The sequence below is a fragment of the Lampris incognitus genome, chromosome 11, assembly GCF_029633865.1.
Source record: "Lampris incognitus isolate fLamInc1 chromosome 11, fLamInc1.hap2, whole genome shotgun sequence".
In the NCBI taxonomy this organism is placed as follows: domain Eukaryota; kingdom Metazoa; phylum Chordata; class Actinopteri; order Lampriformes; family Lampridae; genus Lampris; species Lampris incognitus.
This window is the reverse complement of record NC_079221.1, coordinates 8,460,606-8,474,819: the sequence shown is the minus strand read 5'-3', so window position 1 is coordinate 8,474,819 and position 14,214 is coordinate 8,460,606. Positions and strand designations below refer to the sequence as shown.

Below are 14,214 nucleotides of genomic sequence, written 5' to 3'. Positions count from 1 at the left end.
TTGTTTCTTCTGGACTTCGGCACTCATATACAACAGCAGTACTAGTCAAGAGGGACATTTAAATTTCAACGAGGCAACAGTCCGTAGTTTAAGGATCCCTCCAGATAACAAGCGCCCCCCCCCTTAAACCAGATCAATAACCACAATCCTGTAATTAGCCAAAGAAGGGTTTCTGGTTGTTTCCATCAAGCTGCAACAAGTCGCCGAGAAATCCACCCATTCCACATTCACGTCCTTATCAAGTCTCTGGTCAAAGGCTGATTTCAAACAATAAAAATGCGGGCAAAAAAAAAACAAACATTTTTTTTGGGGGGGGGGGGTTGTGGGATTAAGGTCCTAAATATGCGGGTCAAAACACAAGTCCCAGTGGGTGTGTAGCATCCTCAGACGTCACGAGTGGCTTACACGTGCGGGGCGTGGAATGGAACTGGAGTCTATAAGAGGAAGAGGCATCACTATCTGGCAGCGGTTGTAGCCAGTGCCCTCTAAAAGCCGCGCGGAGGGTTCATAACGGAGGGGGTGCTCGCGACGACGTCAGTTTGTTGAAGGCGCACCGGGAGACGGACGGAAGGGGCGCACCGGGAGGGAGACGGACGGACGGGGAGAGAGATGCTCATCTTTCCAGCCACATCTGTCTGCTCCGGGCGTGTGAGGAATGCGCTGTAGTCCCTTCGGCTGTCATTGTTAGGAAGCAAGCAAGCAAGCGACACAAACTCCCCCCCCCTCTCCTCCTCCTCCTCCTCCATCACTTCCAGTAAAACAATGGAGCTGGTGAGTGTTATTCAGCCGGCGTCCCACCACGTCGTCAGCTCATTCGTCGACTTGCCTTTTCTTTCCCATTGGCATGGCAACCGATCCGCGGTGCTCGGGTGGTTACCGGCGTCATGTCGGGCTGCGTTTCGGTCGCCGACGTCACCTGCGTAGACGCGTTTTAATTCGGCGCAGCGGAACAAAGAGGCGGAATTGACGCGTTTCAAACGTTTCCCTTGGCGATGACGTCATCCCCGCGTGGTACGGCGCGTCGAAGTCGGCCAAACGTTTCTGGGAGGCGATCGCAAAAAATGCGCGCGCTCCGCGAAGACGCGAAAGACGCGCGGCCCCGAATCGCCGGCAGTTCTAGAACGTTCCAGGTGCGCGCGCGCGCGTATTTATGCGTGCGTGCGTGCGTGCGTGAGCGCCGGTCGTGTCCGCTGAAGCTGTTGACTTTCCACTTCACTACTGAGAACCAAATAGATTTATAAGCTTACAAACTGTAGATTTGAGTCAATCACCTGCTTGGTGACCTCTTTTTTTTAAACCCATTCAAGTAGGATTAGTCAGGCACCCCTATATATATATATATATATATATATATATATATATATATAATCCAGTGATTCAAGTAAATTCTTTATGATGCAGTACAAGCCTGTTTCATGCCATAAGCAATCATCAGTTGTCAATCATCAGCTGTCAAACTGACTGACACTTTGACAGCTGATGATTGCTGATGGCATGAAACAGGCTTGTACCGTCTCATAAAGAATTTACTTGAATCACTGGACTATTTTGCTCCTTATTTGTGGAGCACTTCCCCTACCGTTGAGTGTTTCTTTTAGCAAAGTTCTATGGGATTATCCTCATGTGCCTAGCCTGCAAGACGATATGGTGGTTCTGTTCGAATCTCATCTCTTACAGCTTTGCAAGTAAACTTGTATTTCAGTACATTGGCTGTGTTCAGAATAGGGGGTCTGGGGTAAATTCCACCTACAGCGGAATGCACCTGTTTTCTGGAGCTGTTAACTGACAAATCAATATCGCGACGCCTTGCCACTGAATTCCGTATATGATGAGATCAATTTCGATGTGAAATGCACCGACCATGCGCTGAATTTGATTTTCTATATCTTGAGTCGAAGATGCCGGTTGGTAACATTCACATTTATCAGACGGTAGCTGACTCTCTTGTATGTCACTTTGGATAGAAGCATCCGCTAAATGAGTAAATGTAAGTGAGGTTGTGTTCTTGAAGGCTCCAAAACTACTTCATCTCCATCTCAGGATTGTTATGGGCGAGCTTTTGAAGATGTCCTGTGTTGTGTGATGTATTGAGTTGATGGTCAATTTTGATGAAACGCTATGATGGGGGGGGGGTAGTGTGAATAACGTAGCCTAGTATGAACTTTGTTCACATTTCTTTTTAATTAAGTTATGTAATGTTGAGCTATTGGTCTCTTATTTTCTTCTGTGGCCACATTGCATCACATGGGCATTTTGTAATTGACGTAGAAACACAATCTGTTTAGGGGGAGATTTTTATAACTGTAGGAAAAGTTTGTATAATATAGAGTTAACCAGTCAGTCTTAATGTAGATAGGTTTATAAGTGTTGTCTTTTTTCAATGTTGGATTATGACTATTTTGATTTTGCTTCTCAGTCTATAATTGTAAGGTCATGTAGAAACTGTGTAGACGCAGCCAACACTGTTCATCCTTCTTGCCTTTTTTTTTGATGAGTTCTTTGCTTTCTTACATAATATTATTAATCTCGCCTTGTTCTCACAGGGGCACGGCTTTCGTTCATTTGCAGTTAAAAGAGCTAAAAGATTAAATGTGAGGGGTTGTAGGCTAAAACCCAATAACTGGCTTTAGGAAATGTAAAAAAACATGTCATCCTACCTTATTTCATCAGTTATTAAAGTTGGGATCTTTTGTTGTGTTGTGCATATTGGAAGCTGTTGTAATGTCCAATCATGACTAAATAAATCCGTTTTCAATCTTCTTCATGCTTGTTTCATCAAAATCCTATTTGTCTATAATATTTAGACATTTAGGGTGTAGTGATCAGCCTTGCATTTGTGTTGGTGGGTGTGGAATTCTTTTCCACTCAAACCAGGAGTCTAATAAAGTATATTTTTTTCTTTGTCTTTGCTGTCTTGCAGGAATGTTAACTCTAGGCTTTACTAGACCAGAGGGCTGCAGCATCCTCCTCTAAAACTAGAACGACCTCAGTGCTGGTGGATAACCCCCCCGAAGCACACCCTAGTGAATTTGACCTGAACAGTGGATATAACAGCTTCCATCCAGACAGCAAACCAAAGGAGAGCATTTCCATTGCTCTATTGTTAAATCTTAATCATTGACTCTTAAGCATTGACTCTTTGCAGTCCTTTCTTTTGATTTTTTTTTTTTTGCAAGACTTTATATGGTTGTGAATTTCAAATACAATCATTAGTAAAAATGGGCCCTGGAATGGAGGCGGCTGACATTGCTGTGGTAGCATTTTATTTTGTTTTGGTGCTAGGCATTGGCTTCTTTGCCATGTGGAAGGCCAATCGCAGTACGGTAAGTGGCTACTTCCTGGCTGGACGGTCCATGACATGGATGGTGATTGGAGCATCACTTTTTGTCAGCAACATTGGCAGCGAACATTTCATAGGCCTCGCTGGATCAGGAGCTGCAAGTGGTTTTGCTGTGGGAGCATGGGAGTTCAATGCACTTCTGCTGCTGCAGCTGCTTGGCTGGGTATTTATCCCTGTGTATATCCATTCTGGGGTCTACACAATGCCTGAGTACCTGTCAAAACGCTATGGAGGCAACAGGCTGAAGGTTTACTTTGCTGCCTTGTCTGTGTTACTTTACATTTTCACCAAGCTCTCTGTGGACTTGTACGCTGGAGCTCTCTTCATTCAGGAATCACTGGGATGGAACTTGTATCTGTCCATAATCTTGCTCGTTTGTATGACTGCTCTGCTCACAGTCACCGGTGGATTGGTGGCAGTAATGTACACTGATGCCCTTCAAGCAGTGTTGATGATTGGTGGAGCCCTCAGCTTGACGGTAATTAGCCTAGTCAAGGTGGGTGGGTTTGAGGGTGTCAGGACAAAGTACATGCAGTCAGTTCCCAATGTTTCTGCTATAGTGGCCAGTGGAAACTTCTCCTATTCTCCCTCCTGCCGCATTGATCCCAAGCCAAACTCTCTGCGCATCCTTCGGGGTCCTCTGGATGAGGACATACCCTGGCCTGGCTTCCTCCTTGGTCAGACCCCAGCTTCCATATGGTACTGGTGTGCAGACCAGGTCATTGTCCAGAGGGTACTTGCAGCAAAGAACATTGCTCACGCCAAGGCCTCCACACTCATGGCTGGATTTCTCAAGGTCCTGCCCATGTTCATCATTGTGATTCCAGGTATGATCTCCCGTATCCTGTTCACAGACGAGATAGCCTGCATTGGACCAGAGCACTGCCTGGCTGTGTGTGGTTCTCAGGCTGGCTGCTCCAACATCGCTTACCCACGTCTGGTCATGTCTGTGATGCCTGTGGGACTGAGGGGTTTGATGATGGCAGTCATGATCGCTGCCCTGATGAGTGATCTCGACTCAATATTCAACAGCGCTAGCACAATCTTCACCCTGGACATCTATCAGAGCGCTCGGCAGGGTGCATCCCAGTGGGAGCTGCTAGTCGTTGGCCGGCTGTTTGTAGTGTTCATGGTGGCAATTAGCATTGCCTGGGTCCCCGTTATTATTGAAATGCAGGGTGGCCAAATGTACCTCTACATACAGGAAGTTGCCGGCTACCTGACTCCACCCATCGCTGCCCTCTTCCTGCTGGGTGTGTTCTGGAAACGCTGCAATGAGAAAGGGGCATTCTGGGGTGGCATGACGGGCTTTTCGCTGGGTACCTTGCGCCTTATCCTGGCATTTATTTACCGTGAGCCTCGCTGTGACCAGCCTGATGATAGACCAGCCTTCATCACACATGTCCACTACATGTATGTGGCTGCGGGGCTGTTCTGGCTTTCGGGTTTTGTGGCAGTGGTAGTCAGTCTCTGTACCTCCCCGCCAAATAAGGAGCAAGTTCGTACAACCACAGTATGGGGGCTGCGCAACATTGAGATGGTTCCCCCAAAAGACCAAGAGGAAGCTTACAGACTGACTGAGAAGAACCAGTGTAATGGTGACAGAGGTCTCTGCAAGAATTTGCCTCCAGATGTCCGACATGACAGGTGTCTGGATGGGGCGGATATCAAGCTCCTGGTTGCATCCACCGACCATGACCCGGTGACCCCAAGCACAGAATCAACCCCAGTCACTGACCCTGCAGGACGGGTTGGTAATGGAAAGGTGGAGTTGGTCCAAGCAGAGGGAGGCTGTCATTGTATCAAGGCAAATGACCTGTGCCTGCACTTGCTGGACTGGTTTTGTGGTTATAAGGCGGGAGCACAGAACATCCAGGCAAAAGTTATGGAGGAGGATCAGAGGGTCATTGTGGAAATGCTATATGAACCACCCAGAATCAAACTGCTACTGAACCTGGGCCTGATACTTGTCTGCTCCTTAGGCATCTTCATGTTTATTTATTTCTCTCTATAGTTTTACCCGGCACTGGACTTAAGGGGCTGATGGGGGTGGGAGATGTTTACGTGGTTTCTTAAAGTCTTTTTGATGATGTATGGATTTGGGGGATGTTTTGAAAAGGCACAGTTAAGATTTGACAAGCTCTGTCTGTAATATTTACAGTTGTTTATTGTAGCTAACTGGGATTAAAGCTCATTCTAATCATTTTTTTTAAATGATTGAAGCTTTACCGTATAAAAAAAATACTATTCCTTTTATGATTATAAACCTTATTTGGCATTGTCAAGTCAATTTTGTAAAGTGCTTATTAATTCTGCATAAAAAGCTGTCTTTGATTTTCAGAATTGTAACCTTACGGTAATAAATATTTTTTTTTCTAAAATCACTACGCCTAATGACAGCAGCAGTAGATCCATTTGCACCTGTAGTAGCATTAATATTCCTCACAAAGTCTAAATAGAGGTAAATGTGTTTCTCTAGTTTATTGGTCATGACCATTTTGTACAAGTTTCTCTATTCGCACTTTGATCATTTCTGCATAATGTCAATAGCTCTTTGTGTAAATTGTCAGGTTTTTTTGGGTGGGGGAATCCCCCCCCCCTTTTTTTCTCTCCCCAATTGTATCCGGCCAATGACCCCACTCTTCTGAGTCGTCCTGGTCGCTGCTCCACCCCCTCTGCCGATTCGGGGAGGGCTGCAGACTACCATATGCCTCCTTCGATACATGTGGGGTCACCAGCCGCTACTTTTCACCTGGGAGTGAGGCGTTTCACCAGGGGAATGTAGCACGTGGGAGGATCACGCTATTCCCCCTCCACTCCCGAACAGGATCCCCGACCCACCAGAGGAGGCGCTAGTGCAGCGAACAGGACACATACCCACATCCGGCTTCCCACCCGCAGACACGGCCTATTGTGTCAGTAGGGACGCCCGGCCAAGCCGGAGGTAAGATGGGGATTCGAACCGCCGATCCCTGTGTTGGTAGGCAACGGAATAGGCCGCTGGTTATTTCTCTTATAATTTCCAAGTGCACTGACATGTCATTTGAAACTGGTCGGCCAATTAGCTGTTGATGTCCCGGACTTGGGAGAAGAACTTGTGGATGTAAAATGCTAGCCTCTCCTCCATACTGGGAACACTTAAAAAAAAAAGTTTTCCTTTCCTGGAAAAGACGCCTTTGCTCTATTCACTGTGTTTAGTTCCTCGCTGCTTTTGAAAGTACTCAAAAGTCTCACTCTGCTTGTATTATATATGACTCTTATGGTGTTTAAGGTAATTACATATATTTATGGATCGGTTTGATTAAGTCTTAGAAAATGCATTACATCAGTTACATTCAAGGTTATATATCTGGTATTTAGAAAATGTGAAAATGTGTTTAGAGGTTCATAGATAAAAAAAAAAAAAGCACAAGAACTGATGTTGCTCATTTAGCCTTTGTGTCCTCCCCCAAAACGAGTTACTTCCCATCCACAAAGAATAATTGGCATCACCACACATACCACGCCATAGCAACATGTACCCTGGCTCTGCCAGATGACAGAAGCTAAGGAGGGGTGGGCTTGGCTAGTACTGGGATGGAAGACCTCCCAGGGAAAACGGAGTTGCTACCGGGAGTGGTGTTGGTGGGCCAGTAGGGAGCAGCCTACCCTCTGGGCCTAATAAAATCAACAAATATCAAATCCCAATGCCCCTGTGCAGTGACGGGGACACGGTGCTGTAGGAGTCACCGTCCTTTGGATAAAACCTTAAACCAAGGTCCTGACTCACTGGGGTCATTAAAAATCCCACAGCACTTATCGCAAAGAGTAGGGGGTTCTCTGGTGTCCTGGCAAAATCCCCAACCTAGTTCTCTCCATCTGGCCACCTAACCATCCCCCCATGTAATTGGCTCAATGACTCCTCCCTCTCCACCTCAAGCTGATGTGGGGTGAGCGTTCTGGTGCAAAATGGCTGCTGTGCATCACCCAGGTGGGTGTTACACAGTGGTGGTGGTGGCTGAAGTGAGTTACCCCCTTCAGTGTGATTGCTTTGGGTGTCTAGAAAAGCCCTATATAAATGTAATGATTATTATTATTATTACCATCTCATGTAGCCTTTTTATGTCAGCGGGCTGCTCAGTGGGGAGTTGCTGTTGCTGCTGACGCAAAATTCCAGTTACATCTGCTGTTGCTTTATCGGCCTTTTACCATCTGATGAATCACAGTTTCTGTTACTGTGGATACTTACAAGCACCGACGCTCGAGGTCCTGCATCAGTTTATATTTCATGCATCTGAAATAATCTCTCTTATGAACTTTTGCTTATGATGTCTTGAGTTTCATTGTTAAAGCAATTGTTTTTTGTTTTTTTACATTTCTTTTATATTTCTATTATTTTTTTCAGGGTTCATTGGTTCACCCATGATATACATGTCTGATATATTTGGCTGTCTCTGGTGTATCTACACGTGTGTGTGTTTCATATTTTGTGCACTTCAGGTGGTGGTGGTATGCCATAATAGTTTGTTTTTTTTTTAAAGCGCATCACCTTTATAAACCTTTTTACCAAATGTGTCTTAGTGGAAAATGTTAAAGCAAAAAAAAACAAACAAAAAAAAACAAACAAAAAAAACCCCAAAAAAACAAAAAATAAAGATATCAGTTGAGTTGTGCGTCTTGAAAATTTGTACAGTGAATTCCAATTTAGCTTAGTCATGTTGCAGGTTTTCAGCTAATCTTGAGCTGCCTATTGACAGAATCATACCCGCCAGGTTGGGAATGTCATTTCAGGCGTTTGGCTGTTTTTTTCCGGTTATTGTCGCTGTTGTAGGATTAGCACATCTCTCTGTGATGGGACTCAAACAAGGAGGATTATATTCAGCCCCTGGGTAGTTGGAAGCCTTCTGGATTGATGTCAGTACTTCTATCATCACCCCTTACACACAACGCATGTTTTCCAGATATCGAGTTCATGCACAGAGGAAGAGGCAAAGCAAACCTGGTGGATTCAAGGAGGGCAGTTGAATTGAATGGCCTTGTTCCATAGAGTCCTTCTTCCTTCTGCCACAGAGCCCTTATTCCTTATAGTCCGTATTCCATAGAGTTCTTATTCCTTCTTCCATAGAGTCCTTATTCCTTGTTCCATAGAGTCCTTATTCCTTAGTCCTTATTCCTTATTCTAGAGTCCTTCTTTCATAGAGTCCTTATTCCATAGAGTTCTTATTCCTTCTTCCATAGAGTCCTTATTCCTTGTTCCATATTCCTTCTTCCATAGAGTCCTTATTCCTTCTTCCATATTCCTTCTTCCATAGAGTCCTTATTCCATTGTCCTTATTCCTTATTCTATAGTCCTTCTTCCATAGAGTCCTTATTCCTTCTTCCATATTCCTTCATTCATAGAGTCCTTATTCCTTGTTCAATAGAGTCCTTATTCCTTATTCCATAGAGTCCTTAGTCCTTATTCTAGAGAGTCCTTAGTCTATAGATTCCTTATTCCTTCTTCCATAGATCCCACAGAGTCCTTGTTCCTGAATCCAGAGTCCTTGTTCCTTATTCCATAGAGTCCTTATTCCTTATGCCATAGAGTCGCCATCTTTGTGTGGTAGGTCCAGCGTCTCCAGTGTCAGATACGAGAGACGGATGGAGGACTTGGATAAAAATACCTAATTAGAGAGTTTTAGAACTTTGGTTTTCCTTTTTTTTTTGAGAGAGAGAGAGAGAGAGAGAGAGAGAGAGAGAGAGAGAGAGAGAGAGAGAGAGAGAGAAAATACATTGTTATTTTATGGATTTTATTTCTTAGAGATTGTAAATCAATAAAGTCAAGTTTCTGTGCAGATGAGATGGCAGATGTGTTTTTATTCTTATCACTAAACTATGAAACATGCAAAGTCCAACAAAAAAATATACATATATTACTGGATATAATACTCTTGCGTAAAGGATATCGATATATTATTCATATATTATTATTTTTATTATTATTTATTCATATTATTTATTCGTATTTTATTCTTATTTCTATTTCTTATTTTATCTTTTATTTCTACTTTTCTTATTCTTCATTTTTATTTTCTTGTTATCTTGTATCTTGTTAGTTTTTCTTTACTAGAGCATGAGTGTCTGTAATAGAACCCAGTTTCCCCTCGGGGATGAATAAAGTATTTCTGATTCTGATTCTCAGTGTTTGTAGAATTTGCAGGAACCGACATGAGCACACGCACCAAGGCTTTATCACAGCAATCCTCTAATGAAGCGTTGCCTTTCATGTAAAGCTACATCTTGGGGGCTGTGTGTTACCATTACCCCTGGTTACATAAATCCCAGCGAGGCATTTAATTAATCTGCTCAGAGGCAAGCGACGGCTGGGAGGTCCAGGACCTTTTTGTTTGTTTATTTATTCGTTAATTTATTCACACAAGATACAGCCAATCAAACTGCCAGGATCAGTGTCCCTCCAGCCAATAAAACAGCCAGGATCAGTGTCACTCCAGCCCCCCCCCCCCCCATGTTGTACTTAACTCTGGTAACTTTCCATAGTTCAGCGCCATTAATGGGGAACCGTTGCTGATAATCCACTCATCCATTATCTGAACCGCTTATCCTGCTCTCAGGGTCATGGGGATGCTGGAGCCTATCCCAGCAGTCATTGGGCGGTAGGCGGGGAGACACCCTGGACAGGCCGCCAGGCCATCACAGGGTGCACACACACACACAGGCACACAGGCACACATTCACACCTAGGGACAATTTAGTATAGCCGCGTCACCTGACCTACATGTCTTTGGACTGTGGGAGGAAACCGGAGCCCCCGGAGGAAACCCACGCAGACACGGGGAGAACAAGCAAGCTCCACACGGAAAATGACCCGGGACGGCCCCCAAGGTTGGACTACTCTGGGGCTCGAACCCAGGACCTTCTTGTTGTGAGGCGACTGCGCTAACCACTGCGCCACCTTGCCGCCCCTGCTGATAATCTTTTATTGAAAAGTAACTCGGATAAAATGCCAAAAGTGAATAGGTATAAAGCCGTGTGTATGTAATGGGCCAGGACGCAACATCTTGAAATCAATACTTCATGACTTAAGGGTCGAACAAAGTGTTGACCCTCAGATTGACAGCTGCTCTCATCTCTAACTCTTCCAGCTGAAGAGCCTTGTTGTTCAGCGCTTTGCTATGACCCATATTCCCAAACCAGATAATGACTCATATCAGTGATGTCCAATGACTTCCCATCCCATATCATACAACTGAAATGCATCATAAACAGATCTGTGTCCAAGCATTTACTGGGTTCAACTTGACCTTTGTGCGATATACAGATAACAAATCAATACTTTATCGTCAACAGGTAAATAATAACCTTGGCTGTAAAATGAATTCCTTAAAATCTCCTCTACTGTGTACACTTGGTCCTTATGCTGTGAGGCCGCGCCACCTTAGTTGCTTTTAAGCTACTGACTGCTGAAACAATATATTACAACTGTCCTTGCATCTGTAACACACGATGAGGGCAACACAGCTGAGCAGGAGTCTCGCGTCTCAAGCTTGCCTATACTGACATGTCGCGGAACAGAACATTTTGCAGGGTTTGATTTTGTTCAAACTCAACTAACAGATTCCCAGATAGCAAAATTGCTGTGGCCCAGACCCGTCCCACACCCGACTTTCATTTTTGTTTCATCCGGCCCACATACCGCGTGGAATGATGGCACTTGGGTGGCCCACTCCTGTTTGCCAGATCTGGGCCAAAACCAAGCCGTAGCGATGCCACACGTGCCACATATTTGCCAAAGGTGGCCCATATTTGTTTTGTGATATTTGGGCCATATTCACCATTTACCACACGGGCCACTTCAGGGTCACATCCAGATTATATGTTGCCGAGAGCACCACATCTTTGCCAAAAAAGGCCCACATTTGATTTGCCATATTTGGGCCATATGTGCTATTATACATGTGGGCCACTTCAGGCTCACATCCATTTTGTCAGGGCCACAAGAAGGCCATCAGTACTGCATCATTGCCTGAAGTGGCCCACATCCGGATGCTATCTGGGTTGTGTCGTAGTTTCATTGCCATTAATGTTTCACTGTCAGATCATACTCTACTCATAATTTTGCATCAATAGGTCTAATTACTTTGTCCTATACCTAGATCAGGCCAAATTTACCCAATGAATCACAATGATGGTGTCTCTTCGGTATCACACGCTCTGCCTGCTTTCATTGATTGACCCAATTGTCCATGCTGTGGGACCACCCCGACTCACCTATCCGTTACCTCCCATCGCTGCAAAAGGGGCAGAGAAGTCGACAGCATATTTGCTGCGACTGGTTTGGAGCTTTCGTCTCTCTCGCTTTCTCCTCCGCTGCCCCCCTCTTTAGCACTTGTCACACATTATCTTCTCCTCCAACAACCCCCTCCCAACTCATGCCTCCCCGCTTTCCCAAGAGGAAACTAATGATATTGTCCTTGTGGAAAAGTACTGGCATTCAGGCCTCGCTTTGTTCATTGTCTCTCGGACAGCGAAAACAAGAGCAATAGTGTGAAACCAGTGGCCCAAATGGCCTTGCACCGCTGTTATACTTTTGGATGTGAGGACTTAGGCCGGGTATGTTCATCTTGGTCAACAACTGCAATTTACGTGCCAAAAACACTGCAAAACAAATTGGGTCTCTTTTTCACAACTCCATATTAAGTGGGCCTGCAGTATGGATGCAAAAACTCAAGCTGTCCAATGATTCTGTGAAATGTAAAGAAATGTGTGCAATAAGACACATACAGATATGCACAGACTGCTTATCTCTCCACGACGCTCCCTCTATCATTGCACCGAACCGACTTGAGACAAAGGCCTACTCTCCGGGAAAGATAAGATGCCTCTCGCCATCCCCATCTCATAGCCAGAGTTATACACAGTTGTCATGGAGATGCTCCAGAGGGGGGAGGGGGGAAATCCAGTCAAGGTCTGATTCTGACAGAGGAGAGGCAGCAACAAAAGCACCAATCGCGTCAAGGCTGGGTCAGACAGGGACAAGTGGGGTGGTTGAACGCGTGTCTAAACGTCTTGCTTTTTTGTCCGAGCAGCTGAGGTTGAGGGGCGTCAGCCTTCCGCTCTCACTGTCTCGTGGTGACAAGTGTTAAATCGCCTGAGAAAAGACGGTGACAAAATTATAGTCACATGCAGTGATGAACCAAGCACAATATGCTTGGCTGCCGACCATCCGCGGTGGCCTCTTCCTCGCTGCGACCTCGGCATTCTGCCACTGAGACACTCTCAATGAAAGTCACAGAATATGCCCATCTGTCCAGAGATGAGACATCTACAACATTATGATTAGTTTACTATAATGTAACGCTATCAAAATGAGCTTGCAGAGATGGATGGATGGATGGATGGATGGATAGATAGATAGATAGGTGGATGGATGGACGGAAAGAAGATGGATATGGCATGAAAGGCTCATACAGGCCCACCCCTCGAAAGACTTAGCTCCCACTCGCAGTCCTCAGCAAATTATGCAGCAGTGAACAGTATCCACTGAGGATATTGAAACTAGATGCCATGAATGAAATCTTCTGCCTTGTTTTTTCCACATTAATCTATCACATATTTCTTTTCTAGGAAAGCCCATGTAGAAGCATTAATGTGCAGTTCCACTCATGGCCTCACACGACCTTGCTTTATATCTTTTATGCAGAGTCACCATGGACAAAATAGAGAACACCGACAAGAGGAAGAAGACCGGGTACGTATCCACCAATGACCTGCTACATACACCTGCTGCTGACCATCCACGGCGGCGTCCTCCTCGCTAGGACCTCAGCATTCTGCTCCTCATATACACAGATTACATCACTGTTCAATAACAAGTCATTTGATAATGACTTTTATGTATTCCAGCGAGTTATGCAATACATTATATTATGAAGGAAATTAAGACTTCTTGGTGAGTGACTTGAAAGACACCAGATAGCAAAATTGCTGTGGCCCGGACCCACCCCACACCCGACACGTCGTCTGGCCCACATACCGTGGGGAATGATGGCACTTGGGCGGTCCACTCCTGTTTGCCAGATCTGGGCCAGAACCAAGCCATAGCAATGCCGCATGTGCCACATATTTGCCAAAGGTGGCCCATATTTGTTTTGTGATATTTGGGCCATATTCACCATTTACCACACGGGCCACTGCAGGGTCACATCCAGATCACATGTTGCCGACAGCATCGCATCTTTGCCAAAAAAGGCCCACATTTGATTTGGCACATTTGGGCCATATGTGCTATTATACATGTGGGCCACTTCAGGCTCACATCCATTTTGTCAGGGCCAGAAGAAGGCCATCAGTGTCGCATCATCGCCTGAAGTGGCCGAAATCCGGATGCTATCTGGGACATGGTCTATGTGTGTGAAACCTACAACAACCAAAGAGAGGCCCATCAACAGCCACCATGTCCTGTCAGCGCCCTTGAGCCAGGCACTGCATTGTACCTGCATGCCGGTTATATTCTGGAGCGTCGGCTAAATGCATCTAAAATCCAGCACCCTCCCGCATCAAAAAAGAAAAAAAAATTGGCCAAAAAAAAAAACAACCTTGGGTAATGTGTGTTTTTTTTTTTTCCCCTGACCACAGTAATAAAACTGTTGGCCCACCAGCCAACTGGAAATGCTTAAACACGTCACCGTAATTCACAACTATTGGGGTGATGGAACGGAAGCACCCGTGTCGGGAATGTGGTGTGACCTCTCAAATATACAGCAAACACATAGCCGATGCATTCCTGTCATTCCCCACTCACGACCCCGCCTGAACTACGGCGGCGAGCCTGGGATTCTGCAGATCACGGCATTAATCCATGGAATAGGGGCTTCAATGGCCAAGGGAAATATTTA

At 45.2% G+C, this 14,214-nt stretch overlaps 2 protein-coding genes across 4 annotated transcripts in view; both read left to right on the top strand.

The window, feature by feature from the left end:
- The first annotated feature begins 632 nt into the window (after positions 1-632).
- On the top strand, positions 633-9,476 carry slc5a3b (solute carrier family 5 member 3b). Its single transcript, XM_056290131.1, has 2 exons — positions 633-771; positions 2,921-9,476. The coding sequence occupies exon 2, from the start codon at positions 3,219-3,221 to the stop codon at positions 5,352-5,354; it is 2,136 nt and encodes a 711-aa protein (XP_056146106.1). The 5' UTR covers positions 633-771; positions 2,921-3,218; the 3' UTR covers positions 5,355-9,476.
- LOC130121255 (potassium voltage-gated channel subfamily E member 2) overlaps positions 638-14,214 on the top strand; it is a 29,905-nt gene continuing 16,328 nt past the window's right edge. For all 3 annotated transcript variants that reach the window (XM_056290134.1, XM_056290133.1, XM_056290132.1), the window contains exons 1-2: positions 638-771; positions 13,020-13,067. In XM_056290134.1, coding sequence (XP_056146109.1) covers positions 763-771; positions 13,020-13,067 — 57 coding nt within the window. In that variant the 5' untranslated portion in view covers positions 638-762. The remainder of the gene's footprint in view (positions 772-13,019; positions 13,068-14,214) is intronic.